The sequence below is a fragment of the Lissotriton vulgaris genome, chromosome 2_1, assembly GCF_964263255.1.
Source record: "Lissotriton vulgaris chromosome 2_1, aLisVul1.2, whole genome shotgun sequence".
Classification (NCBI taxonomy): Eukaryota; Metazoa; Chordata; class Amphibia; order Caudata; family Salamandridae; genus Lissotriton; species Lissotriton vulgaris.
The window spans coordinates 1,417,468,158-1,417,494,314 of record NC_141687.1 but is presented as its reverse complement, the minus strand read 5'-3'; the positions used below and the strand labels follow the sequence as shown (position 1 = coordinate 1,417,494,314).

Here is a 26,157-nt window from a genome sequence, read left to right as displayed (position 1 = left end):
GTACACGGCCCAATAGGTTTTTGCTTGCGCTAAAGGGGTTCACAAACCCGTTCGCGCATATAAAAACGGATCGTACATCTGGCCCTCAGAATTTTATATTGAATAGCTCCTCTGTCACATGTATTTAATTTGTTTTGTAGCATCTCTCATACCATTGTAGGATGTCAGAGCACTTTACATCACACAGAGACATTGAATCATACATGTAAATCAGTGTATATAAAATGGTACATAAGGTAAAGGGGACTACAAGGTTCACATGTCGTTCATACTGGCGGGCATTTTTATAGAGTGCTTGTTCTGGAAATGCACAAACTCAGGATTCAGAACATATTACAGTGGCTAACACTGACTTTAACATTAAAAATGTATTTCCACCCAAATCTTTTTAGCAGCATCAGGATAATGAATAACTGGGAAAAAACATAAGTTACTGGTACCATGCAGTTTGCAAGCAGCTCTTTGAAGACCGTTTATAGGTCCCTCTGCTACATTACGATTGTCACTTATGAAGTGCACAGTAACAAAAGAATCTCTGTGACAAAAGCAGTAACCACGAACCTATGCACATAAAATACTGATTTTTAAAATGCATGTTACATGTTCTTTGCAGTAGGCACATTAACCCTCTGTGCTACATTAGTTAAGTCAAAGCTGCCACTGAACAAAACTCTCCTCACGCTCCAGCAGGTACATTAATCACTGGCATTATCTTGACACTTTTATTGTTGCTGGAAAGCTGCTAATTATACAATAAACTTTTCTGTGCTTTTAAAACTGTTGCCTACGACCCCCTGGGAATGTGTTACGGACCCTTGGGGGTCCGAGGACCCCAGTTTGGGAAACACTCCCCTAGAGGAAGTGACGGTGGGGTATAGATGGGAACGATCCCCGCTGGTTGCCCTGCAATGTGCCATCTGAAAACCGGAAGCCGACAGCTATGCTCCTACTGCTTGCTAAAAGGTGAGTGGAGATGTGCTGGGGTCAGAGACGGAAACCCCGGATGGCTGACTGGCTCAGGGACGCCGCCTTTTGCCAGAATCAGAGTTCTGGGAGTTAATGCCTGCGCAAATGGGCCCTCAAAATATCTGGGTACCGCTATAGAGCTCCCTCACTGCCCTGCTGCCCGACCAGGGTTAATACTGACTAAGCAGGCACAAGATAAACGCCCCTGCACGGTGAGGGCGCACTGCTGCTCGTCACACATCGGAAGGCCGGAGCGATCACCCTCTCTCTCCCTCTCTCCCTCCCTTCTGCCCCTTTCGTTTGAATGTCTTCTTTTTCCCCTCGTTTTTCCTTTTCCTTATTATTTGGGTTTCTTTTCCTGTTTGCTCTTTTTTCATGACGGCAATATGGACGTCTGTGATGCTGAACAGGCGGAACCCGGCATAATTGCCCAAGTGGCCTTAGATGACTGAATAGACACTGGGGTGTCATATGTTATGTTGGACTGGCAACACATACTATACTGCCTGATATACATACAACATATGATGACACTGTATACTTATAATGATACTTTCTGTTCTATCTAACCCTCATGGTGTACGAAGGAAGATAGATGCGTATTGTATCTGTAGGTACAATTTAAATTTTAAAAAATGTAAAGCACTGAGAACCTCTCAGAATTCCCGCAGCTCTCTTTGTCAGTTGCCTGCCGTACACAGGCACGCCCCCTGCCTCCAGCCGTGAGGCTGTTATGTTTACCAGCCCGCAAATGTGTCGTAGATCTCCCCATTGAAAAACAAACATTATCCATTACCGGGTGTGGGCCAGACACTGCAAGGTTGGGAGTAGTGATTGGGTTTTAGTTAAGGTCCTATTTCATGGCTTGAGCCGCCAAAATGCACGTGTTTAGTGAAAATGGCGTCATACACTCTTTGACCTCCTAAAGCCTCACGTTTGCTTCTTGATTAACCCTCAGTCCTTCGACAGCCTCCTACTTTAAACGTAGGCAAGGAGTAGAAACTACAAGCAGTAAACCAAGCTCTTAGAAGCCTGTTTGCTTTCTGTTTCTGCTGCTTCCTTCGTGACCCCATGGGTAGCAAGGGTAGCAAAGGAAAGGGCCATTAGTACCTAAGGACAAGCCAAAGGTAGCAGCTCCTACTCCTATCTGTCTTTAATGAGGTCGATGGGCTATTTACCAATGCACATTATGAACTCACTCAAGCATCTTTTATTTATTTATTTATTTATTTTTTTATTTAGAAGTTTTCTATAGTGCTAACAAGACCCGAAGGTAGCAGAGCGCTTTACAGTAAAAGGAATGAAAAGGTGGACAAAAAGACACGTAACAAATAAAGGTGATCATCAAATGACAATTAGGGGAGAGGAGAAGTTCGTACAGTAGGACTTCTTGGTAATAGGATACAGAGTTATCACATAGTTCTGGGGATGGATGTTGATCCTAGTTACCCTGGACCTAGGGAACGGATGAGGAACAAGGATTTGAGTTGGCTCTTGAATTCCGCATAGGACGGTATGGTTCTGATATGCGGGGGGATAGAGTTCCATATTTTGGGGGCATTTCCTGAGAAGGAGCAGTCCGCAGTTTTCTTCTTTCTGGTTTTTGGTAGGATGAGCAGCAGGGAGTTAGAGCTTCTCAAGATTCTACTTTGGCCAGCTTTTGTGAGTTTGTATGCCAGGTATTCTGGTTTTCCTTTTCTTTGCCTCAATTGATCAACAAGGTGTTGGTATGTAAATTCATCATGTGCCCACTTTTGTTACATATTAATTGCACAGGAGGTCCATCCAGCAAAGCTGTGGATCATTTCCATTAACCATGATTTGTTTTGAATACACTTTATGGACCAGTGTCTTTATTTCAAGCCAATGCTCGAAGCTCTGTAATGTCAGCATTTCTTTAGGAAGATGACAGAGCGCAAGCCTAGTGCAAGAAAACATTGTGTTGCAGATTCATCTAGTGCTTACTACCCCTGAAGACGATTGGCTTTGCAGACAAGAAGCGTACCACTTTGTGGAGCTCAGACTTAAGGCCTGATTTAGATCTTGGCGGACGGGTTACTCCGTCACAATGGTGACAATATCCCGTCCGCGGAAATATACATTCTATCCTATGGGATTTATTTTTGCCAGAGAAGATATCCATCACCGGTGTGATGGAGTAACCCATCTGCCAAGATCTAAATCAGGCCCTTAGTTCAAAGAAATCTCAAATATAGAGCTCAGCTCGAGGATCACTAAGGCATGTGGGGTTGGATTGAGACTAGTTTACGGAAATATTCGTGTTCAGCCTAGGCAGGGTTAAATGGAATTGGATCTGTATTAGATAGAAGACAGCACAGTTGGTCATACATGCACATTGTATTACACATAGTCCACAATAATAGGGGAACGGGATGCTGAAGGATTCATTTTACACCCCCAGACGATGAAGTACACGTCCGATCTCAGCCACTGACTCAGTGCTGGGGCAGGTATAGCATCATCGGTTGTCTTGGTGCTAGTGACTAGACTGTAGTAGAGTTCTAAGCAGGGCGCTTAAACTCCTGCAAGAAGAAAATTAGAAATTCTAAGGATATTGGAATCCAGCCTCTTCAGCCACACGTGATACTCCTCAGACTTATTTAACACACACAATGTGGGTGAGGGGGTCACAGTATCATACTCAAAATATCAACTTGCATAAATATTGAGTTCACACTATTAACTACCACTAAATCTTCACAGTAACAAAATATGGACTTAAGAATAATAAATCCATACTTGCCTGTATCTACTTAGGTTGGCGATGTGTGGACTTGATATTGTTGCAGGTCAATATTGTTGCTGTTACAAGTAGTACAATCCCTAGGGAAGGTCGCGGGCCTAAAGCTGGCCCCGGAAGGGAAGACATGGAAGGTACTATGTACCAATGCCTGTTCTGGAATTTGGGATTAGTGGTGGCACAACGCAATATAGCACAACTCTACCCCTAATAAAAAGCTGGGATGCAGACCTGGACTGGTGTATGGCAAATTAACATATTATATATGAAGCAAGAGTGTGCCCACATACATTTCGAAATATATGTAGCCTCTGGAGGGAATATTGTGGCCTGCCATAGATACAGATGTATGCTAGATTCCATATGGAATGCATATTACCCCATGATATCTATGAGGGGACTCCCGGATTCACATCACTGTATCAATTGCCTGATGATACATAGAAGTATATGTAAAAACACATACGTACTGGGCAGCGTATCGCATGAGATCAGCAGCATTGCTGTTTGTTTAATATGAACTTAAAAAGACAATTGTTCAAAAACAATATTGTTGATGTTGTGACTTCGAAACAAAATACACTGGAAGCCGTGAATAGAATTGTACTTGTCAGTTGAGACTTTTCCCACTTAACATTAGGGGGTCATTACGATGGAGGATTTTCCGCATCCCCCGGGCCGGCGGAAGCCACCGCCGGCCCGGAGGATGCGGAAAATCCTCTGCGGACCCACCAGGACCCACCGCCACATTAGGATGGCTGGTGGGTCATGGTTTAGGTCCGCAGCTTTTCCGCCGCGGCTGGCTTACAACCGCGGCGGAAAAGCACTAAAATGGTGACGGTGTCTCTCAGACACCGTCAGCCAGATTAGGATGTGCTTGGGAACATGCTTTTCCGCTGCGGCTTTTCCGCCGTGGAAAAGCATGTGTAACTGCACTGCGGGGGCCCGTTGCGGGCCCCCTAGGTGTAGTGGGGGGTGGGGGGTGCACATGGGGGGTACCATAGGTACCCCCTGCATTTGCGTGCACAATGCAGCAGGCACCGCGCAGTGCCTGTCGCTTTGTGCACGCAAATGCTGTGCATGCATTTTTAACATTGCTGCGGGTGCACCTTGAAGCTCCACCCGCCGCAATGTTAAAATAGAGGATGTGACCGCCACCCTGGCGGTCACATCCTAATCTGCACAGAGGGAACGCCGCAGCCCATGCGGACGTTCCCTCATGCTCTGGGGTCGCGGACGGACTCAAGTCCGTCCGCGATCGTAATGACCCCAAAGTGTTAAAGGAGGATGTTCTGCCTAAGATATGAACTATGAGATGTGTAATGTCAGACTTACCTCGCTAAAAAGCTGTTGCATCTTATGACTGTGATCCAGGTATGGAGTCATGAACTTGGATCTATCCACCTTCACTCGCTCTGTTTTCTTCCGGACCGGCAGCCCAGAAGGGCTAACTTCTTCCACTTCATCTTCATCGCCTTTGCCCTGGGGATACGGTATAGATGCATATTAGTTTCTTAAGAAGGCGTTGTCCATAAACCACGTTATTCTCACCTGCCCGCTGCCCTTGACGTGGTCCATGGTGTATTAGGGGTTGACCTAATTGTAGTTTGTCAGGCCATTTATCAAAGCATTTTATGGCGAAAACCCTCTTACAACCAGTATATGTGCTTACTATGGGCAGCATGCTGTCTTGCTAAGAAGAATCAGCTATTTCCAAGCCAATCTCATGGACAATTTATCAGAGTAAAACTGCCTGCATTAGGGGCCATAATTGCAAGCATAGATACTTAACTTTACAGGAGAAACATATTGCAAGAGGAGTAGTATAGCGCAAATTTGTCCTCAATCCTGTCAAGCAAATGCCACTCCCAACTTGCCTGAATCAAGGATACCAGACATTGTCAGAAGGGTTGCACCTAGTTATCTCACCCAAACCCAATGACCACCTGCTCACTGCCCATCGAGGCTTTCTCCCTTTCTAACTAGAGTGATTCTCCATCTGCTCTACATACTTTTCCCTCATTGCTCCCGCCAGTCTCTCCCCCCAACAAAATATTTCCCCTTCCCTCCTGCAAAAAATGCAATGGCCTAAGACGCTGGTTGTCGCTCCTGCGGAACTCGGTCTTAGCTACAAAGGTACAGAGAGAAAAACCAAACACAGTAAACAGAGCACACCAATAATGTCTTTTCTGCCACAAATGATCCGCTAGATTTTACACTACAAGAGCTAACAGCAAGCAAAATGATTTTTTTTGCACGTACATTTGTTGCCAAAAGACGCTCATATAGTAGTTGAAGCAGCTGAAGCCGAGTAGCGAAGTCAAGTAATGCGCCGCTGTAGCCGACAAAATGAAATTAGCGTAAGCTGAGCAAGATAGTGCTGGGACCAGTGTTATAAGGTCTTGCGGTACTTACCAGTTCTACAACAGGTTGGTTATTACCAGAGGCCACAAAAGGGTGGTGGCCAATGACCATTTGGCCTCCAACTCGAGACAGGAGGGGGGCTCAACTGTAGAAACTGGTTAACACTGAGTCATTTGAAAAATCTAGAAGAGGCACAGACCTCTCTTGGATGGCATACTTAACCATTTCCCTTATGCCTACAAGTCACTGACCATTTTTATGATGACTTGTTCAACTTGAGGGCAGCGGTCTTATGGCTGAGATCGAAATGAAGAAAATACAAGCACTTTGGTCTTGCTGAGGGCATGCACAACATACCATTTTACTTTAAGTCAAAATAAGGTAACAATAATAAGTGGGGCATAATTGCTGAGCTGATTGTGTGTAAGATGGGGGCTAATGTCGTGTCCAATAGGAGTGTCGCTTCCTCCAAGATCGGTACTGGTCGAGTCAAACAAACAGTTAGAAATTCGACTACAGTTATTGGCGGCAGGGATTTGTTGTGACAATTTTAGCGCGTATTATTATGTGGAGGACATGGTGCGTTTTCCTCAACCTTTATTTCACCTTGTAAAGATGTTACTTGCAATAGTGAAACCCTGCTGAACATTAACTCTAGACGAAAGCAAATCATGGAGTTACTCAACATTGGGCATAGTGTTAACTGGCACCATCTCCAACAGCTTCTGAAAATTTCCACTCAAGACCTCTAGTGCTTTTAAAGCAGGGTCTGCTGCTATAATTAACAATCACGTGAGAAAGTGTTCCGAGTCTGAAGAGGACAAGACGAAACACGTTTTTCTGCTTTCATATCGACTTGTCATAAACAATCGAGTTACCTAAATCCACAGTCTGAATTTGATACAATATGGTGTCTACCGTCAAAACATTAAGGTTAAGCGCTGATGTGCAAAGAGGGTTATTTCTCATTCTAAAAGGTTACTGACCAGTAAGAACTATTCAAAGAGGCAATTGCTGAGACCCACCTCAGTAAATATAGTAGTTAACACCAGTAATGATTTAGATCATGGCTGCACCAATATCTGGGGTTGTAGTCATATTAGCGGTGCCACCAAATACGAAAAGGGCCGGTTTCCATAAAGTGCCTGGGAAGTTTTAATTTGGATGTGGATGTGGTGTTAAAGCCAGAGCTGCTGACTGTGAAACTGGGGAACCAGCTGTGAGTCTCGGCATCGCCTCAAACTCCTGTGATTCTGGGCAGATCACTTGATCACCCCATGCCTACAAAAAAGAAAGTGACCTTTTGTAATGTAATTGGTGCTCATTTAAAGTACTCCACTACCTTTCTTTATAAAAATATAAAACTGTCAAAAAAAAATTGCAACAAGATGCGTATCAGCATCATATTACCTATTGTAGGATTGTGCATCCTATTCAAATTCTTTTCTGCAGCTGGCAGTGAGATTTTATGGAACCAAAAATACTTGTATAATTCAGAGCCAGGTGCGTGGCCTGGCAGCCTACTGGAGTGGCAGAGGTCTTCACTTCCACCCACCTAGATGAAAAAAAAGGACAACCTGCTATCCTTAGAATCCCCTGCCATGTGGCTAGGGGTCAATGTGGTCTGCTCCTACTGACTCAGCAGGAGAATTTTCACTACTATAATAGTAGACTGCTTGGCATTCTTTTTCTTTCCCAATACAAGCCCCCAAAGCAGGGGTTAATTCTGCAAAAGGCAGAAAAGCAGTCCTCATCACAGGCAGGTAGTTATCTCCCTGCCTGTGGGTCATTTTTTTTGCACACGTCTGCCGCATCAGCTTGACAGTCCTGGGCAGTTAACATGAGCATGAGAAGAACTGTCCATCATTGAGCAGGCCTTCTGATGGGGCCCTTTGCTGAGGGTCAAACAATTGTGGCAGCATCAGCTGAGGCTCTGGTGTTGGAAACCTCACAGTTAGCCATCACCTAAAGGAGGCAGAAGAGCCAAGGGATGGTGGAGCAGGAGACCCAAGACTGTACGCAAGGGGTTGTGGGCCCCAATGTTTGTATTTAGCCTACAATTACTACAGATAGATAAAGTCAGAAAATCTTTTTTTTGATGCTGCAAAGATGCATTGATGGTTGCAATATGAAAAGGCGAAAAATATCACATCTTTACAATATTTAACATGGCGCTAAATAGCACTTGGTGAAAATTAGCAATACCCAGGCAGTTTATGAAAGCCAACGCACTTGTTGTCAAGCACGTTAATGCTTGTTTTGAAATGTCTGACCACACATTGTCAATCATAGTTCTGTGTGTACACAGGAATCTTAAAATGGAGGGGGGAGTTGGATCAAAACATTGAGATAGTAAATGTCAGCTTCAAGGAGCTTTACTCAGAGTGCAGTGTGGCATACACCACTTAAGATTCCACTAGTTCTTGGAGAACTGAAGTCAGAAAGCCTTTTTTGAAAACGCTGCTGAGCCTTTTCAAAGAACATGTCGTGCAAATCAATGTCTTAGCAAAGAATGGCGAAATAACCCTCGGAAGAGCATGATTTTCATGTTGCATGGAATAGCCGCTTTTGATGTCTATGCTTTTGCTACAGAGGCGTTTGCCTCTACACCAGAAGCAGGTACCTCTGTAGAATCACCGTCCCCATAGCTCGTATAGCTGGTCTCTTCCGTGTAGTACTATGAACAAAGAATAAACCCCAACACATAACATATCAGACATGGTTCTCAAAACAGACAGACCCGATATGGTGTTAAACATTCTGAAATTTGTTTTAAAAACACAATTTCCATCCATCAAAAGAAAAAAAAAACTAGTTAACATGCTTTGGCCTAGATTTGCAAACACTTTGCATCAGCTGTGCCTTGCTTTTCTTGTGCAAACCCGACGCAAAGTGTTGTGGTGGGATTTACAATCCAATGCAGTATTGTAACTCAAAGTAACTCAAAGTAACGCAGAGCTGCGCGCTGCCGTGCAGTACTTTGCTTGAAGGGGCGTTCCATGGGTGATGCCTGGACCTTCCGCTCCAACCCATCATCAGTCTTGCCGCAAATCCCTATCTACAAAGAACTGTAGACAGGGGTTTGCTGCAAAATCCTGTGTCTCCTTCAAACAGGTGCAACAAGGAGAAATGCTTTCATTTCTTCTAGTTTTCCCACTTTGCATGTGTACTGCATTTTACAGCACTTGCCAAAGTGGAAATCACCTTAACCCCTTCACTGCGGCGGCTATTCCGCAGCAGTGCTAAGGGGGCGGGGCGGCTGCGCGGCAGCCGCATGCTGGTGACGGAACATCTTTGCACTATCTCTGAAGGATGTCTGCATTGGCCCATGGCAGCCAAATGTGCTCCTGCACAGGGAGAGAATAGAACAGAGCCATAACTTAGTAGACATAGCACTCTTTTTCTCTCCCTTTCACGCAACACAGCACAGCAACTTTACTTTGCGTATTGTATCGCCTGGACATCATTAGAACAGAGTTACTCATATTTTGTTTCAGTCAGTAGCTTGGAATCAGACTAAAGCATAAGTACATGTTAGCAATCAAGAGGGGTTTTTGCTGACTACACATATCCAATATTTCTGAGACTTAAAGGGCTCCACAACCATCATACAGGTGTTCAACCCACGTAAAGGAAGAGAACGTAGTGGAAGAGGTGTGGCGCAGCGGCCAGAGCGACTGACTCCGGAACCCGGGGGCTCATGGTTGGATCGCCGGTGCCGGCGGGAGATCAGCCCAGCACCATGTGACTCTGGGCAACAGCTCGCTTAATCTTTTCGACGGCCCAAGCACCTTTACACCTTCAGGTAATTGTTTGCGCTTTCCAAATACTGGACATTTACAAATATTGGACATTTTAAAAAGCGAAAGATGCTGTGATTTCAGTGCACACACTCTATTTCAGGGGCTTCGGTTTCAGAGAGGGACTGAAATCCACTCTCTGCCCACACTGGTGATGGCAACATAAGACACTAAATAAACAACCACCAGCAGAAGCAAACACATTAAAACCGAAGATAGCCTTATATAGAATAAAGTGCCTGTCCTCAATTTTCAAGCAAATGGTCCGCATGCTTTGTTGAACTCTTTCTTAAAACAATGAAAGAGCTTGTGCTCTGGAAGATTGAACTAAATCTTCTGATCCTCAGCAGAATATTTCTTCACGAACGAAGATGTTTCAGCAAAGCCAAATGTCCATGTGACAAGTACCTTTGAAGGACAAGACAGAGGACACAGCAGCCTAGACTTTCATATGAACTAAAATGTTTGAAACAAGACAAAGTGCCTGAACATCGGCGGCTTCTCCGCTAAGGTTGAGGAGCGTCGCCCTACTCCTTTTGAGCAGTGAGAAATTAAAAATTAAAGAATAACAAAGGTTATTACCATTTTATTTTTCCTACCTTCTCCCTTACTTCCTGCACCTGAGCTGAGGGCGGGGCCGACCATTCCGGCACGTCAACACAGCGGCAGGAAGGAGGAGGAGTGCTTCAAGTGCGCATGGCAGTTTGGCCGGCTGTGAAAGGCCTGCAAAACACTCATGCGCACTTCGATATCTCCACCCGAGCTCTGCTTTACACCCGGGTGGAGAACAGGCAGAGGGTCATAGACTCTTAGTGAGTGCCTAAATAGGGTGCTCACACCAATCACTGCGCTGCTTTCATGCTGGGTTATACCAACATGAGAGCAGCATTTTGATTGACTTAGGGAACCCTGTGGCATGCCGAGAGCCGAGGAGCAGAGGCCAGAAGAGCCCTGACGCTGCAGAATGCAGGTAAGCATTTTTAAAATTAATTTCCCCCACGCTACCCCCCTCCCGCACTACCCCCGTGCCCTGCCCTCTCCCGTGCAGCCCCGCCACTTAAATGCCACAGCAGCCGCCAATGAAAGTGAACTAAAGGACACATTTGGAAGAGGTTACTAAATTGTGACATCGGTTTAGGTAGGAATTAAGTTATCGGAAATCACTCTTACAATAACTGCTGTGTTCCCTGGCTGACCACTATCCCAGAGATGTAAGTGTGAGTGGAATCCTCGAAATTCAGTGTAAATGGAATCACTCAGAAAGAAATATATAATTCCAGGTTAACACTAAGGGCCAACTCACAAAAGCACTTATAAGTAAGTATATGGAATAGTTCTACAGGTTTACACCATTACATACTCTTACAAGTCTTTGTGAGTCGAGCTGAAATCCCTACTAGAAAAGGAGCAAAGAGGGGACAGTTATTTCTAGTTATACTAATTGTATGTGAATATCCTCTAAAAGTTACAATATTATTCCATTTTGAGGCAATTCACAAAATCATTTCAATGTATGTAAAAAGTACTACAAGAGTATTCTTTTATGTACTCTGGAATGACTTTGTGAATAGGTCTCTGTAAATAGACCACATTTTGGGAGTTTGATCCATAACTGATGTGAACCAAGAACTATGAATCTAGAACTAAGAGCTGGGAAAGTTTTCATCCTTTTGTAGAGTAACAGGAAAGTATATGCCAGATGATGATCTGAACTCAAAGCTGTAGCTGGATGTCACACACCAGCCACCCACTCTTTCTCAGGGAAGTTTGTTCACTATCGTTCCGTGTGAGAATCGATGCAAACTCACGTGAAACTGTTGGTTAAATATCCTTCCTGTTCACTTTGCCTAGAACATAGTTTAACAAAAAAAAGGTGATACTCTTGTGGAAAATACCTTTACTTTCCATCTGCAAGAGTCCTGACAATCTGAGGATATGGCTTTTCCCACAGCTAATATTTGCTTTCTTTTTGATCTACTAGATCCATGCTGCCTCCTTGGTTTACAAATACCCATATGACAACATTTCATACTATTTCATTACTGCATGAAGATGAGGGGATTCAGTGCTCTAAAGGGAGTGGGTATCATTTGAAAAATCTCCCAAAAGTGTAAAGAATCCACAATTAAGAGAAGAACAAGGATGACTTGAATATTCTTTAAAATATTAGGAAAACCAGAGGTTCTTGGCATAATTAGGGCAGATAATTTACAGTGTGGTCATGGCGGATGCATTTAGGAATCCTTGCAGGTTGAATCATGAACTGGGCCACGTGAAATTGGCAACATTTATTTATCGATCCGTGTTGCACACGTGGACATGCGCAAGGATTCAGACTTTAAAGTTAATCTCTGACAAGAATCAAAGCCAGGATCCAGCTCCACAAGGTGGTAGTACCATAGTGACTGTTTTTGTCTTATCCAGAATAAACCTTTATCATTAGTGAGGTGGTGAATCTCTCGGTGGTCTGAGTCACTAACAGGTATGGGTGGCAGCTGCCTAGAGAGACGACATACTCATTCCTAGGGAGGTCAGTCATAAATAATGGTTATGTCTTGCTGACGTCTTGCTGACGTGGATAACACCTTCTCCCATTACGCTTCACTGGATTCTCCTGGCTCAGAGACTCCCTCATGGGGTTTCAGTACTGTACCGTTGGCACATTACTTGCTACCGCTGTTGGTTTCTCTTCTACCGCTTGTTTCTTACCTCTAGTAACCTAGAACAGTTTGACCAAGATCTACTAACTGCTACCAGTCCAATTCTCTACAGTTCCAGCTTCCGGCCGACTGAATATTGAAGCTGAGTCCTGTCTCACTTCCCCATGGTGATGCTGGAAACGATCTCATAGCATCGGGTGCACAAAGCACCACTCCTGTAAATGAAGTATTTGAGACTTTTGGCTGAAAAGGAGGGATCAAGACAAACATTGCAAGGATGTAATGGTTGGGCCTCTTGCATGGCAGGTATTTGGAAAGACCTCACTTCGAGCTTTGGCTCATTTATGTGATCATAAGAGACCAGTGATTCAAACAAGGTGTCTTTGCTCCACAAAAAGACAACATCATCCAAAGAAAATAATATTATTTTCTCTAACTCTTTATGACTCTAATTCTTGGCATGTAAATGTATGTAAATGTAAATGTATAGGCATTTATATAGCGCACTACTTACCCGGAGGGTCCCAAGGCGCTTCGACCGCTGCGAAACCCTTCCTGGCTTCCCTGAGAGATGGACCCTTAATGGGTATCTCCAGGGTGAGACCAGGCATCCCCGGCGGTCTGGTGGGGCCGTTAGTGAAGATGAGGCAAGCTAATGCCCAGAGTTGCCGAGTGTGATCGCTGATCAGAGTGGGCACCGAGGCGAGAGAATTATCGAGTCCGCTGACCCTGGTCCAGAAACCTGCCGCGCCGGGAATCGAACCCTGGTCCCGGGCCGTCCTCTGCTCTCGGGTCTGCCGCCTCTAACCAGTGTGGGACATGTTGGCAGCTTTAATGCAGTACTAGCTAACTATTTTCACAAATCCAAAGCCAGGTCATTGGCAGGCAATTCACTGCACAGTCGCTTAAGAGTTATAACCACGATTGGCTCCAAACACAGTGATGGTGGCCTTGCAAAACACAGCAGACGACCATGCCAGTGCAGGCCACCACCATTGTGATTAGGTATGGGTTGCAAAATCAATTTTACAAGTTTGAAAAACTTTTCCATTTAGTAAAATTGGTATGGTACATTTTAAACAACCATTTTCTAGTAGCAAATCTTGTGATTTTACAAACTAAAAGTTTATGTTCACAAAATTGCTTAGCACATCTGACCCAGACTTCTATTTATTTTATCTTTCCACCGCTAGAACGCCCTACCCACTGCTGCCTGCACACTGAAATATCCCCGCGGGCAGGGTCCACGCTGTATAAAGGTACTGCCAAGTGCCAACACATTCAGCCCACGGTTCACGATCTTCAGATGCCTCTGGAGTGATACCAGCTGCCATAGTGACCCTGTTAGGTTTAATTCTAAAAATACCCATAAGGCAGCAGTCACAAAAAGTCCCATCGTTTATCCAACAGATACATCTGAGGCTATATCTGTGGTAAGGGAGCAGCTAAACAGGGCTGGACTGGTAACCCAAAGCAGCCCCTGGGGAAGCACTGCCTGGACTTGGGAGGCTGGAGATGCTTGATTGCTGCTTTTGCTACTGATGGCCGATATTGCAGAACTGCTGAAAAACCGGCCCTCAGTAACAAAACCGTCCCCTACCGCTGCAAAACCAGCCCCCACTCTTCCAGCCTACCAGGGAAATGCCCGATTCCCTGTCCTGCCAGTCTGGCCCTGCAGCTAAAGCAAATATCTATACGTCTGGTGTAGATGTACGTAGATATGTATGTGGAAAAGGAGAGGTGAAGGGCTATAGTTAAGACTATCAGCAATAACAAAATGTGTACATGTAAGTTGTGAAAAGTTTATGCACAACTTACATGTCTTCTTACGCATCTATCTGGGAAAAGTGAAATATTAGCATGTATATCTGCCAACAGGGCGAAGTTAAGGGTTATATGTGTGACTAGCAGTAAATATGGTAAAGTTAACATATTTATCAACAAGAGGTAAAAGTTAACAGGATTAGCTGTAGCAAGGGAGCAATCAAAGGTGTCGGGAGAGGATACGGCATATCGGCAGAGCATCCGGCTTTGGAACTGGGGAATCAGGATCGAGTTTGGCATCGGCTCAACATCCTGTGATTCTGGGCAAATCCCATAATCTCCCAGTGTCCACAAAAAATGAATGCGTCCTTATGTAATGTTACTGGTGCTCATGGAATACCTTCGAGTCGAGTTTGTACTATATGAAACTGCAAAAAAAAATTATGGGGCAGATTTACAAGCCCCTTGCGCCATTTTTGCGTCATTTTTCCCATGTTAAAAATGACGCAAAAGTGGCGCAAGTGGCTTGTAAATCTGCCTCCAAGTGATTAGAGAGGAGTAACCAGATATATTTGTGACTCGATCAGCGATGTTGAATGTTATATCTGGCAGCAGATAGAAGTTAAGAGATCTATCTATGAATAGAGAGAGCTTTAGAGTTACATCTGTGAATATTTCCGCCAATAGAAGTATGTTGACAGATATATTTGTAACTATCAACAATCTGTGAATATTTTGAATTTAAACTATTTATCTGTAATAAATTGTAAAAAAAAAAAGGCGTAGTTAACAGAATTATCTATGATGAGGGAGAAGTAGAAGAATTTGTTTAGGGCTATAGCAGAGAAGTTCATATCGAAGCCTGTGAACAGGGAGAGGTTTAGAGTTGTGTGTTGTTTTTTTTCTATACATTACTATATCTGTAAACAAGGGGACGTTAACATAATTATCTGTACAGAGCAATACGATTATAAATATATGTGTGACTACATCGGTGAATAATTAGATGTTAACTGATATCTGTGAATGAAAAGAAGTTTAGATTCATATTTATGAATATGTTTGGGAATTGATACATCCCTATTCGTGAATAGTGCTGAAGTTATGGGCAAGGCTGATGCTTCTGGAAAAGAAACATTCATTTGTTAAGAAACACTAAATAAAAGTTAAAAGCTTGCTCTTGTGTAATGAGCCTTTGCAGGGCTATTCCCACTAATAAGCCGCTGCATGGTGACCAGCCCGGATAAAGCAAGTGTTTTACGAGCAGGTCCTGCTCGGAATGTCCGAATATGCGGACGGTAACAGAAATGGCCGTCTCCGGTTACAGGAACCGACACTGAACCAATTTTAACCTGTATGTCATTTCAGCATTCACATACCCCGAGCAGCAGCCTTCTGCCGTTTCCTCCCCGGGTCAGGAGGCTGAGAGTGGAGGGTTACTCTTCAGAGGTGCTCTCGGTACATGGAGTATGTAGCATGTAGAGTGGGTGTGCACTGTTCCAGCAGCCCCACTTTGGCAAACATGGTGGCCAGGGCAGGAGTGGGCACAGGTAGGGGGTTTCTGGTTGGCTAATGCTAGAATGGCTGTTGGGTAACATAGAATAGGCTTATAGTTGAGAATCACATATGGCCACCTGCTCAGAAATAATATGGGGCCATATTATCAGGACCGGCTATAACATTATCGCCGCTTTAGCGGCAGGAAACTGCCGCTAAAGTGGCGATAATTGGCTTGATAATATACCCTTGTGAATTCCCATAGAAGCCCAGGTTCACACCAGAACCTGGGCTTCTATGGGAATTCACAAGGGCATATTATCAAGCCATTTATCGCCGCTTTAGCGGCAGTTCCCTGCGGCTAAAGCGGCGATAATGTTAACGTTGTTCTTGATAATATGCCCCATAGTTTCTAGTAGCCAATGGATAGGATTGCAACTACTATACCATGCGACTACCACACAGAGCAATAATTGGAGGAAACTGGAAATTCGGCGCACCCACTTCTTACACGTAGAGTATTTGGCGAGAGGCTGAACAGATGTGCGCCCCATCACCAAGCCAACAAGACTGCTCAGTGCTTGTCACACAAATGCAGGGTTTAGCCGCAGTAGTGTGATATCATTTGCACATCAGGTGCAGTGGCACCAGAGCCAAGAGGTGTGAGGACACACACTGCATTAGAACATTAGCTATATTTTACTACCCAACTTTGGGACAGTTGAGCCCACTTCACTGCTAGTATGAGGACCCATGGTCCCTTTGCTACATACTTCTTATTTTTATTGTACCTACATGGGTGACGGTGTAATAGCAACCTCATTTTTTTCATATTTGACTCCAAATCCAAAGGGGCCATTTATTCCTGATACAGTGAAATTGATGCAACAGTCCAGTGGACTATGGTATTGATTTTTACAAATCTGGGTGTACCTGAAAGCTCACACTCTCTACCCCCAGTGGGTCTACTCAGACTCTTAACCTTCAGTGGGATTAATACCATTGAAGAGGGTAAGAACTGCGGTTGCACCCAAAGATAAACCATTCAGATAGTCCAGCATAATTGTGTAGCAATTCTTCTTTTTATGTGTGTGAATAGCTAAGTAGTTTCCAGACTCACCCATTCCTACTTCTTGAGTGAAAGGAAGCTACTGGGGGCCTATTGCATGACAACAGTGTTAAGATTAAACAAGATAAAATGCCAATTAGCACCACATTTGTTGAAAGAACCAAATCTATTGTGCTGACGGACCATTTACATAAAAATGTTCCATCATGGCAAGGTTGGTGGAGAAGCATTTTGCTCTGTTGTTTTGTTGCTTACTTAATAAGGAATAGAAAATAATGTTTTTAATTCGTTTTGAGTGCTTCTCTAAATTTGAACTGAATTGCTTTCTTACTGTAATGAGCTATAATGTTTGATATGTTGTAGTTTTTGACTTGGCAGGACTAGGCAGAGCATGTCTTTGAATAAACATTTGAACTTGCAAGGAGCATATTCATTTCCCACCCTTGCACAGTGGAGCAAAGATACTTTTCTTTGACCGCATCATTGAAGTAACAAAAACAGTGCAAGTGAATGATGCTTATAAAGCAAGAGATCACATAGACGGATGTCTCTGCACTGTTGCCACGCCTCCAGAATAGCCAAGCCTAGTGATGCCTAAATGAACAATTTTCAGCACTCTACTAATTCCAAGAAGAGGCCACTTGATGACTAAAGCTTCTGTCATCCTTAGACTGTAGCCGAAACATGGGCCTTCATCAGGGCTTGGGATACACCTTCAGTGTTGGTGCTGACAGTTATGGCAGTACCATTTGTTTTGTACTTCGGGCTACGGAATGAAGGCATTTAAAGATCAGGTACCCCGATTTTATTGATTCCCATAATGAACAGGCAGTCAATGTGTACCCTTGTGAGCCTCAGAAATGAGTTTTTCTTTTTTATAATACTGAACGATAAACTGACACATTCTGCTTAACTTACAGTCTGGCAACAAATTTGAATGAAGACACCAAATTGTGATTTGCAATAATTTAGGCACATATCTCTCACCAGCGCGGTCACTAAAGCCTGAGGTTCAGGGAAAAGATTCAGCACAAACTCCATTAGATGGATTAAGCATTTGATGGAGCCATTGCCATTGACAATTCCAAGGTCAAGTGGTACATCAAGTACATTTGAACCTCACAGTTTATATTTGTGGGGTTGCCAAAGATGTTGACCTAGGCTTAGTCTATGAGAGTACAGAGAGCACTCATTTGGGTCTTCACAATAGGCGTGGCTGATTGGAGAAAAGTTCTGTTCTCGCTTTGGAATATTATTTTAGAATTTCTTCAATTAATTTAAAGGGGTGTTTTTTTCTCGCATGAGCTAAGGGGATTAATTTTTACAGATAGAACTTGCAATCCACGGTGTCGATGCGTTTTCTAGGATTTCGGGAAAATACTTTTTGGCGCACAAAGTTGCTTATTTATAACTAAATATGAAAAATTGCATTTTTGTTGGTTACATACTTGGGGAAGGAAGATTCCAGAGAACATGAGCATAAGAACCCACATTCCATAAAAAAGAAACAGCAGTAAGACGGATGGGTACAGGTGCGAAGGAGTTAAATGGGTTAAATGAAATTAGTATACCATGCCAAAAAAAACATTTCCTGAAAAAGAAAACATTGCAAAATATTTATAATTTGTAACATCAGGGTTTTTGCAGAGATGTATTCAAATAGAATCTCCACATTTGGCAGACAGAGTGATCAGGCTAGCCTTACTCCACCATCTCCCAAATATAATAGGCCAAACCAAAAGAGAAGTCACTGTCCAGGGCGAAAAACATGACTGAGGTGTAAACAAAGGTGAGAGTTTTAGGAGCCCTGTGACTGACCTTGTTCTATTTTCTCATCACTTGCGTCACTACAGGACAGCTAGTGATTGGTTGAAAATTAGTGAAGGTGCCTGGACCAATTGACGTTTTTTCCTGGTGAAAAGTAACCAGTCAGCTTCTCTGGATATCTGGATCCTACCCTTCTAAAGTCTAGTCTATGTGCTGAACAATAATGGGTGCTACTTTTATCATACCTAGTTCAAAGCATTTGTGTTGCAGATTGTGTGCAAATCTAACTTACTGCAGTTTGAATCTGTACTTTTTAAAGTAACTAAATGGGCAAATAAAAGATTATATATCATCAGCCACACACAGGGGCAAATTTACCAAGACGTCACGTAGTGCAGCACTAAGGTACTACAGTGCTTCCGGTAAAAGAGAGAGCGAGAAGGACAGAGAGCTGTTTTGTGCTGGAAAGCAAATCCCAAAATAATGCTTTGGACTAGATGTATCAAATTTGACGCAGCGCAACGCAGCAAGACAACTTCCGCGCTGCATCAAACAAAGAGGACAGGAATGAGCCATATAATTAACATGATACCGCACCTTCCTGCTCTCACCTTGTACCTGCGCACTAGTGGATGCCTAGCGCCAACGCAGGCACACTTAGGCCATGGTGCGGGGCTGCCTTAGAGGGGATTTCTTTTTCCTCAGAGTTCTGCGGAATGTAGCACACTGAGAAAGCGGAAACAACGAGGAGAAATAAAGATATTATAATTTTGTTGTGTCTCAATCTGAAAAGGCCTATATGTTGGATTCATTCCTAGGTTTAACCCCTTCCATGCTGATGACGGCCCCCGTCCGTCATGCATCACGGTGAGCGTGTGCTGATGATGGCTGGGGGCCGTCATGAACCCGCCCACTCATTAAAACAGCCGCACAGGCGCAGAATCGCGGCCGAGCCCAAGGGGTTAAAAGACTTGGTAAATCTGGGAATGTGGCCAAAATACATGCATGGAGGCCTAGTAACACCAACGCTTCAACCATGCATCGCCTTGCCGGAGCAGTGTAACGGAAGCCAGCGACTTGTGCTACCATGTATTATTCTAGATTCACCAGGCAACGCAGCACAACGCAAGGCTGCCTTGCGTAGATCAGTAAATCTGACTTAAGGGTTTCATTGCCCTTTTGACACCCTGTATAACGCAAGGGCAGTGCAATCCTTTGATAAATCTGGACTTTTGTGTCGGTAGCGTGCCTTTGGTTGATGCTGCCCTAGCGCAAAGTTTTTTTTAAAGTTGGGCCTAAACATCAGGAAATCCAGTTTACTTCACGCCTTTCATGCAAAAAGTGAGTTAGCATACGGTTTATCGCAGGTAAACATTTCACACCACTGGTCCTTAATGATTGTGACCTCAGCATCATGGGAGGGAGGGGTGAAACGCGATTGTAAGGCAGGGGAGGAATTTAGAGGAGTCAGTCAAGTCTTGCACTGGCCAAGCATGAGTCGAGTAGTGAAGCAGGGCACCGGTGGTCGGGGAGGGGAGGCTGAGAGGCAGGGGCGGACTGGGAGCCAAAACTGTCCCTGGCAAAGTGCTCGGCTGGCCCCGGGCGGGGTTCGGGGTGCGGCCGAGCAGTTTGCCGGGGTCAGTTTCAGACCATTTCGTTACAGCGGCCGATATTGCAGCTATGCTGCAAAAACCGCCCTGTAATAAAATCGACCCCTCAGGGGCCCAAAACTGGCCCCAGCCCTGGCAGCCCTCCGGGGAAATGCCCGGTGCCTGCTGCTGCCAGTCTGGCCCTAATGAGAGGCCCACTTCACCTCATTTAGGGCCGTTTTTACTACCAACTACGCGGTTGGGAGCCTAAATTCCTTGCTTGCATTAGGGTCAAACGCACCCCTGCTATGCTACTGGAAGTGCAAGGTTAAAAGGCAAACTGTTGACATTTATTGCTACACAAACACCCCCACACACAGCTTTTCAAAATAGGGGCAATATTACTCTTAAGTTTGATAACAGTGTCTAATAGTTGGCAAATCCATATTGCATCTTTTTTTATCTCTAGGCAGTCGCCACTCATGCGGGTAAGAGTGGTGGGACGGTGGGGCCCGTTGGGGGGGATTTTGACAGACTCCCACAAAGCGAAATTAAATAAAAAATGTTTTTCCCCTCGTCGTTGTCTGTCAAAATCCCGCCCCCTACCCGGCCCCACTGCTCCACCGCTCTTACCTGCACAGGCCGCGGCTGTGTCCTAACAAATAATTCAGAATGCTTTCTAGGAGCTAAAAATTTAGAAAAACTAGCCTAAGGGGTGCCACAAAGGATAAACGAACATGGTCCCCCGAACTCATTATGACATGTATCTTCACTAACCATGAACTTGACTATGTAAAGAGGGACACACTCTCTGTACAACCTAAGTACGCTCATGATTCTGGAATGGGGACAATGTAATGCTTCAGGAGTAATTGTACTGTCCGTACACACTTCTGGCACACAAATATACGGTCCTCGAGGCCAGAGTTACTTGCGGTACGTTTCACGTTAATATGCAAAATTAATAAAATGTGTTATAAAAAAAAGCAAGAAAACAGATATAAAATATTTCTGCTGTATAGCGACTAAGGATGGGCCAACATTTGCGATACACATTTAAAATGTAAAAGATGGCACTAAGTTGGAGGCAAAATAGGTTTGCCCTGTTTTGATTACATAAGCTGCAACCTTACGGATCCTTTACTAAAAGGACACCCTGTATGGCGGTGCCCCTGGCAAAGGGCAAATGCACTTCAGTCAGTGCACAGTCTGGCAGGTGACCGATTAAATTAAGAACTTTTTGACAACCCCACACTTGGTGCATATTTATTAGCGAGAGGCAGCCTATATGTTTAACCTTTTCCATGCTCATGACGAGCTGAGCTCGTCATGAGGCACGGTGCTCCGGTGCTCATGACGAGCTCAGCTCGTCAAGGGCCGTGGAACGCTCAGGTGCGGGGAGAATTACCCTGCTGTGCTGAGCGTTCCACGGGAGCCAATGTACCTGTGACGAGCTGAGCTCGTCATGAGCACAGGAGCACTGTAGCTCATGACGAGCTCAGCTCCTCATGAGCATGCGGGCGCTGTGAGCGCCCCCCTCCCCCCATCACAGCGGGGGAATTACGCTCGCAGCGAAGGGGTTAATAGCACTAGATGCAGCAAGATGCTAGATCCTCCATCTTTAATGTTTCCCTGTAGACAGTTTTGGCACAGATTTACCATCATTTAACGCAATGCAGCAAGACAACTTGCTTTGCTGCGCTTGGTCACATGGAGAGAGCTGGAATGGGCCATGTTTACAAAGATATGGCTCATTCCTGAGCTCTGTCTGCTCTGGTGCACTGAGTGCAGCCTAGCGCCAATGCAGGCATCCTTGCGCCATGGTGCAAAGGTGCCTGCGTTACCAGGATGAAAAAGTTCCTGCACCGTCCTGAACATAAACAATCGTCAGTGGCATTTTCCTCATTCTTTGTGTGATGCAGCACATGTGAAAGAGGAAATAAGGAGAAATAAAGATATTTCTCCTTGTTACATCTCAGTTGGGACGGCGTAACATTTTGATCTGTTCCCTGGTTTACTACCCTTAGTAAATCTGGGAATGTGCCAAAATCCATGGGTGGATGCATGGGAGCGCCCACTCTCCCGGCATGGAACGCCTTCCCAATGAAGAGTAACGCGTGGCAGTGATTTGCATGCCTTCTGTTTTCTTTCGTAAGGCCCTGCAATAGCGACTTACGTGCCTGGAGTAGTTACCCAAGGGAGAGGGAGGATTCCCCTTAAAAAATGTGAAACTCACTATGATTGCACAAAGACATCTGTTGAAACATTCTGAATAACACAAGGCCTGGCATAGGTGCATAGTTTAGTAGAATTGACAGTTTTCCACCATTGCCGACCACATGTACTTTCTGCAGTACTGCCCATTGTACAAAAGATTTAGTACCATTTGTCAGCTTGGTGTAAATTCCTTACATAATATGGACCATCAATTCGCTTTAATTCTTATTAAAAAACAAACCAAAGTCATGCGCAATAAGTTTAATTCATTTTTAATGGCGCAATTCTTAGTAATCCTAACGACTTATCTAAATTTGAGCACCCTGGGAATCAAGGCAGAGACTGCAGTCTGTAGCCCTGACCAGTGGAGCAGGGAGATTACCAGTCACAGTTCCATATTTTCACGTCAGGCCTAAAATAGCCCCTCGGGGGAAAGGCAACCCTTCAGAGAGCACCCAACCCTTTGTGGGGCCCATTCAGGCCACGGGCAGTGAATATCTGCAAGACATGGGCTACGCAGGGGCCCCTCATCACATTCTGCAGGGGGGACAGTCATTTTGTGGTACACCACTGAATGGAGGTAACCCCAGTGATGCTGACCTTTGTGTTTCCATGACATGCAGTTAGTCTCCATGGCTCCCTCCTGCAGGCCAGCTGGGACTCTCTGAGAGCACTTTGCTATAATAATCATCCAGCTCTCTCGTCCTAGAGCTCCTGCCCTTATCCGATGCAGAATCAGCACTCCACATATTTTTAAATGACTCAATTCTCTTTCATGTGCCACTCTACAGTCTTAGAATCCTCATGTATGATATTACATGACTAAAACTCCAGGGAGGCAGGCCAAACATTAAATCACTTCTGGATCCAAACATTGAAGGTAAACTCAAGAAAAAAAAAAGAGAAATGCACAAAATAGTCCAGCTTTATACAACACCACACACAAAGCCATCAGGTGTGATCTCACATGAAAATGGGTCAAAATCCAACATCTCTAGCAGAACACCTCTCCCCCGGTGTTTTAAGTTAAGGCAGGGAGCCTTGAACAAGCAGGCAGGCCCACAAGAAAGCAGACTGTATAAAGTTGCCATAGAGAAAACCTTTTTGTGACAGAAATATGATGCCTGCATCAGATCCTGAACTGCTTGTGGACTATAACACTTGACGCTATTGTGTAACATGTTCATAGTCTCGTTTAATTTGCCACACACTTTGGCCAGAGACTTTCTCTTATTTGCCAATAAAATAGAATATCATGGAATAAGCCAGCTTATTTACAGAACCAAAAAAAGCAGGGCCTACGCAGAAGTGCCTGGTCAGCAGAGGGCAGGCCCCATATGGGAGGACATTGGATCCTGCCTGCCCTTCACAAGCCCGCTTGTAATATTGGATTTGCTGACAAGAGGGCTTGCACAGTCCTCTGGTCATCCTGGAAGCCCAACTGACCGAGCAGCAGTTATTACAGCATAATGTCATTTCCACATGTGCATTTGGTGAGCACAACCACCTCTGCGATTTTTTTTCGCATGATTGCCCCACATGGGCCTTCAAACCGGACACACGGAATGACCAGAACAGTGTATTTTAACCTTTCAATATTCTATATAACTTTCTAAGCTTGTGCAAGTCTAAGAGGTGTGACTTTTGACGCTTTACCAAATCTATACTCCCATTTATTTCAAATCATCCTTGCTTCAGACATGGAATCCCTTGTAACATGAAGCCAGGTCTATAGTTCTAGCGTTTTCAAATATCTGCCTCTTACCTCCACGTCATACCCCTCATCGTCCGCCATGTTTGCAAACTGGTCTGTCACCTACAATCTGAAAATAAAAAGACAAGTTACAGTACCATTTATACAAAGCGAACCACAAAAAAATGAGCCATGTCTGCCTAACCTCCCAAAAATATTAAAATGACAAAAATCTGAAAAAAACTATTTTTTGTCTATCAACGCAGTATATAAATTCCATACGTACAAGCACAGCCCAAACATGTTTTATTTTGCGAGAGCAGTTGTAGTGACATGGTCTAAAAAAAAAACCTTCAAATTAAATAAATGAATAAATTAAAACTATGGTATTCGAACATATTGCTTCTCCTTCACACCCCTTTCTCTCAGCCAATTTTCCATCGACGTGCAGTCCACTTTAAGTTGCAGGCACAGAACCTCAGAAACCTTTTCAAAGCTACGGTACACCAGGAAGTTCTATTTTACGGTTAAAGATTAAAAAAAATATCAAACAAACGCTTCACCGTCAGCTGTTGCCACAATGAATGACATTTATATGCAAAGCCAAAATCAGCAATGTTTCTGTCAACATTTCCAGCTGCGCCCATCGTGTTTTTAAAGGGGGCTAAAAAAACTGTTTTTTTAAATGCACATTCCTTGCAACCATGGTTTTATAAAAGTAAAAGCAAAAAGATAGAAACCTCAGGGTAACAAGGGTATTTGCGACGATTGCACCATGAGCCTGCACTGTTGATCCTCTTTTTGTGGTTCCTGCAGCTTCCTCTCAAACCTGAGGGGGAAAAAATAAAATCCAAAGGTTCGGTTTCTCCTCCCCAAAAAAATGAAGGTATTTGCCCGTTACTTGACGTTACAAAATGGAATGATTGAGAGAGGCCTGTCAGTGTGACCGCTGCCCGGCTTTTACACGAAGGCGGGGAAGGCAGCTTTGCCCGGTGACGCCTTGGAGCAGCTGTTCCCGGGTCCGAAGATATGTGTCGTGTAAGCTAATACCGGCGGCCGATTGGCTGGTTTTGTTTAGCTGGCTAAGCTGCAATTCCATCTGAGGCAAGCGCAGCCCACCAGTGCAGGTTAAATATAGGAACCTAGAGCATCGCCCAATGCAAAATGCCAGCCTAGGGGGAAAACTATTCAATTAATTGGATTTTAAAGCTAAACGGGTAATTCAAAGATGGCACCCAAGTGCGACGCGTCCAGTGATGGGGCGCTAAGTCCCAAGATCACAGCTCTAGGGGGTAAATGTCACAGCTGTGCACCTGCCAAGAATACAGGAAGACTCTAGTCCAATCCCATGCAGAGATTTCCCTCGCAGCTCAGCTTTCGACTTGGGACAAGCAAGCTCTGGGAGAGACAGAGGCTAAGAAGAAGAGTTTCCCACGAAAGGGGCACTGTTACAGCAAAAAGAAGATGCCCTTACCAGTACTCTTTAGATAAGTTTCCTGAGCAGCCGAGCCTCTCCAGCTCTTCCCTCCCGAGAAACGCAGGGCAAGAGCAAACCAGTCGCCCCTTCCCCTGAACTATCATGTGGCCATGCCGGCCAATCAGGGGGCTACTTGCTCAAGTTTCAGCAGCTAAATATACCTAGTGAGCCTTTTGAAGACCACCTGTTCAGCAAATCCGAGGAGAGCGAGGGCTTCCTAGCAAAGAACAAGGCGCACTGAAACAGAGGCGCTGTGATTTTATGCCACTGGTCAAGAGCAAATCTGGATTATTCAGTGACTACAGGCTAAAGAACGACATGAACATATTGTTATCATAAAACGTTGTGAGCATAGACACCGCCATGTTTATCAACCTCTTCATTAGCTGCCAGACCTAATGGGAGTTAGGTATGCTTTTGTTGCACAGTACAGAGGTGTCCCGCCCACTTGTCCCACTGGCTTCTGGGTATGCAGGGGCATTGTTATCTGACAGTTCATTGGATCTGTACCTGGGAGTTCTTCAGTAGGAAAG

General features: G+C 44.5%; 1 protein-coding gene across 44 annotated transcripts in view; it reads right to left on the bottom strand.

Moving 5' to 3' along the window:
• The window catches only part of NEB (nebulin), a 402,407-nt gene extending 376,710 nt beyond the window's left edge, over positions 1-25,697 (bottom strand). For 41 of the 44 annotated variants that reach the window (XM_086957192.1, XM_086957197.1, XM_086957198.1 and 38 more), the window contains exons 1-5: positions 25,622-25,681; positions 24,888-24,976; positions 24,220-24,277; positions 8,715-8,768; positions 5,063-5,209 (exon numbers count right to left, since the gene is read on the bottom strand). In XM_086957192.1, coding sequence (XP_086813318.1) covers positions 5,063-5,209; positions 8,715-8,768; positions 24,220-24,249 — 231 coding nt within the window. In that variant the 5' untranslated portion in view covers positions 24,250-24,277; positions 24,888-24,976; positions 25,622-25,681. Of the gene's footprint in view, positions 1-5,062; positions 5,210-8,714; positions 8,769-24,219; positions 24,278-24,887; positions 24,977-25,621 lie in introns of all 44 variants that reach the window. The other 3 variants (XM_086957193.1, XM_086957195.1, XM_086957196.1) reach the window with 3 other exon arrangements.
• Between the last annotated feature and the right edge of the window lie 460 nt (positions 25,698-26,157).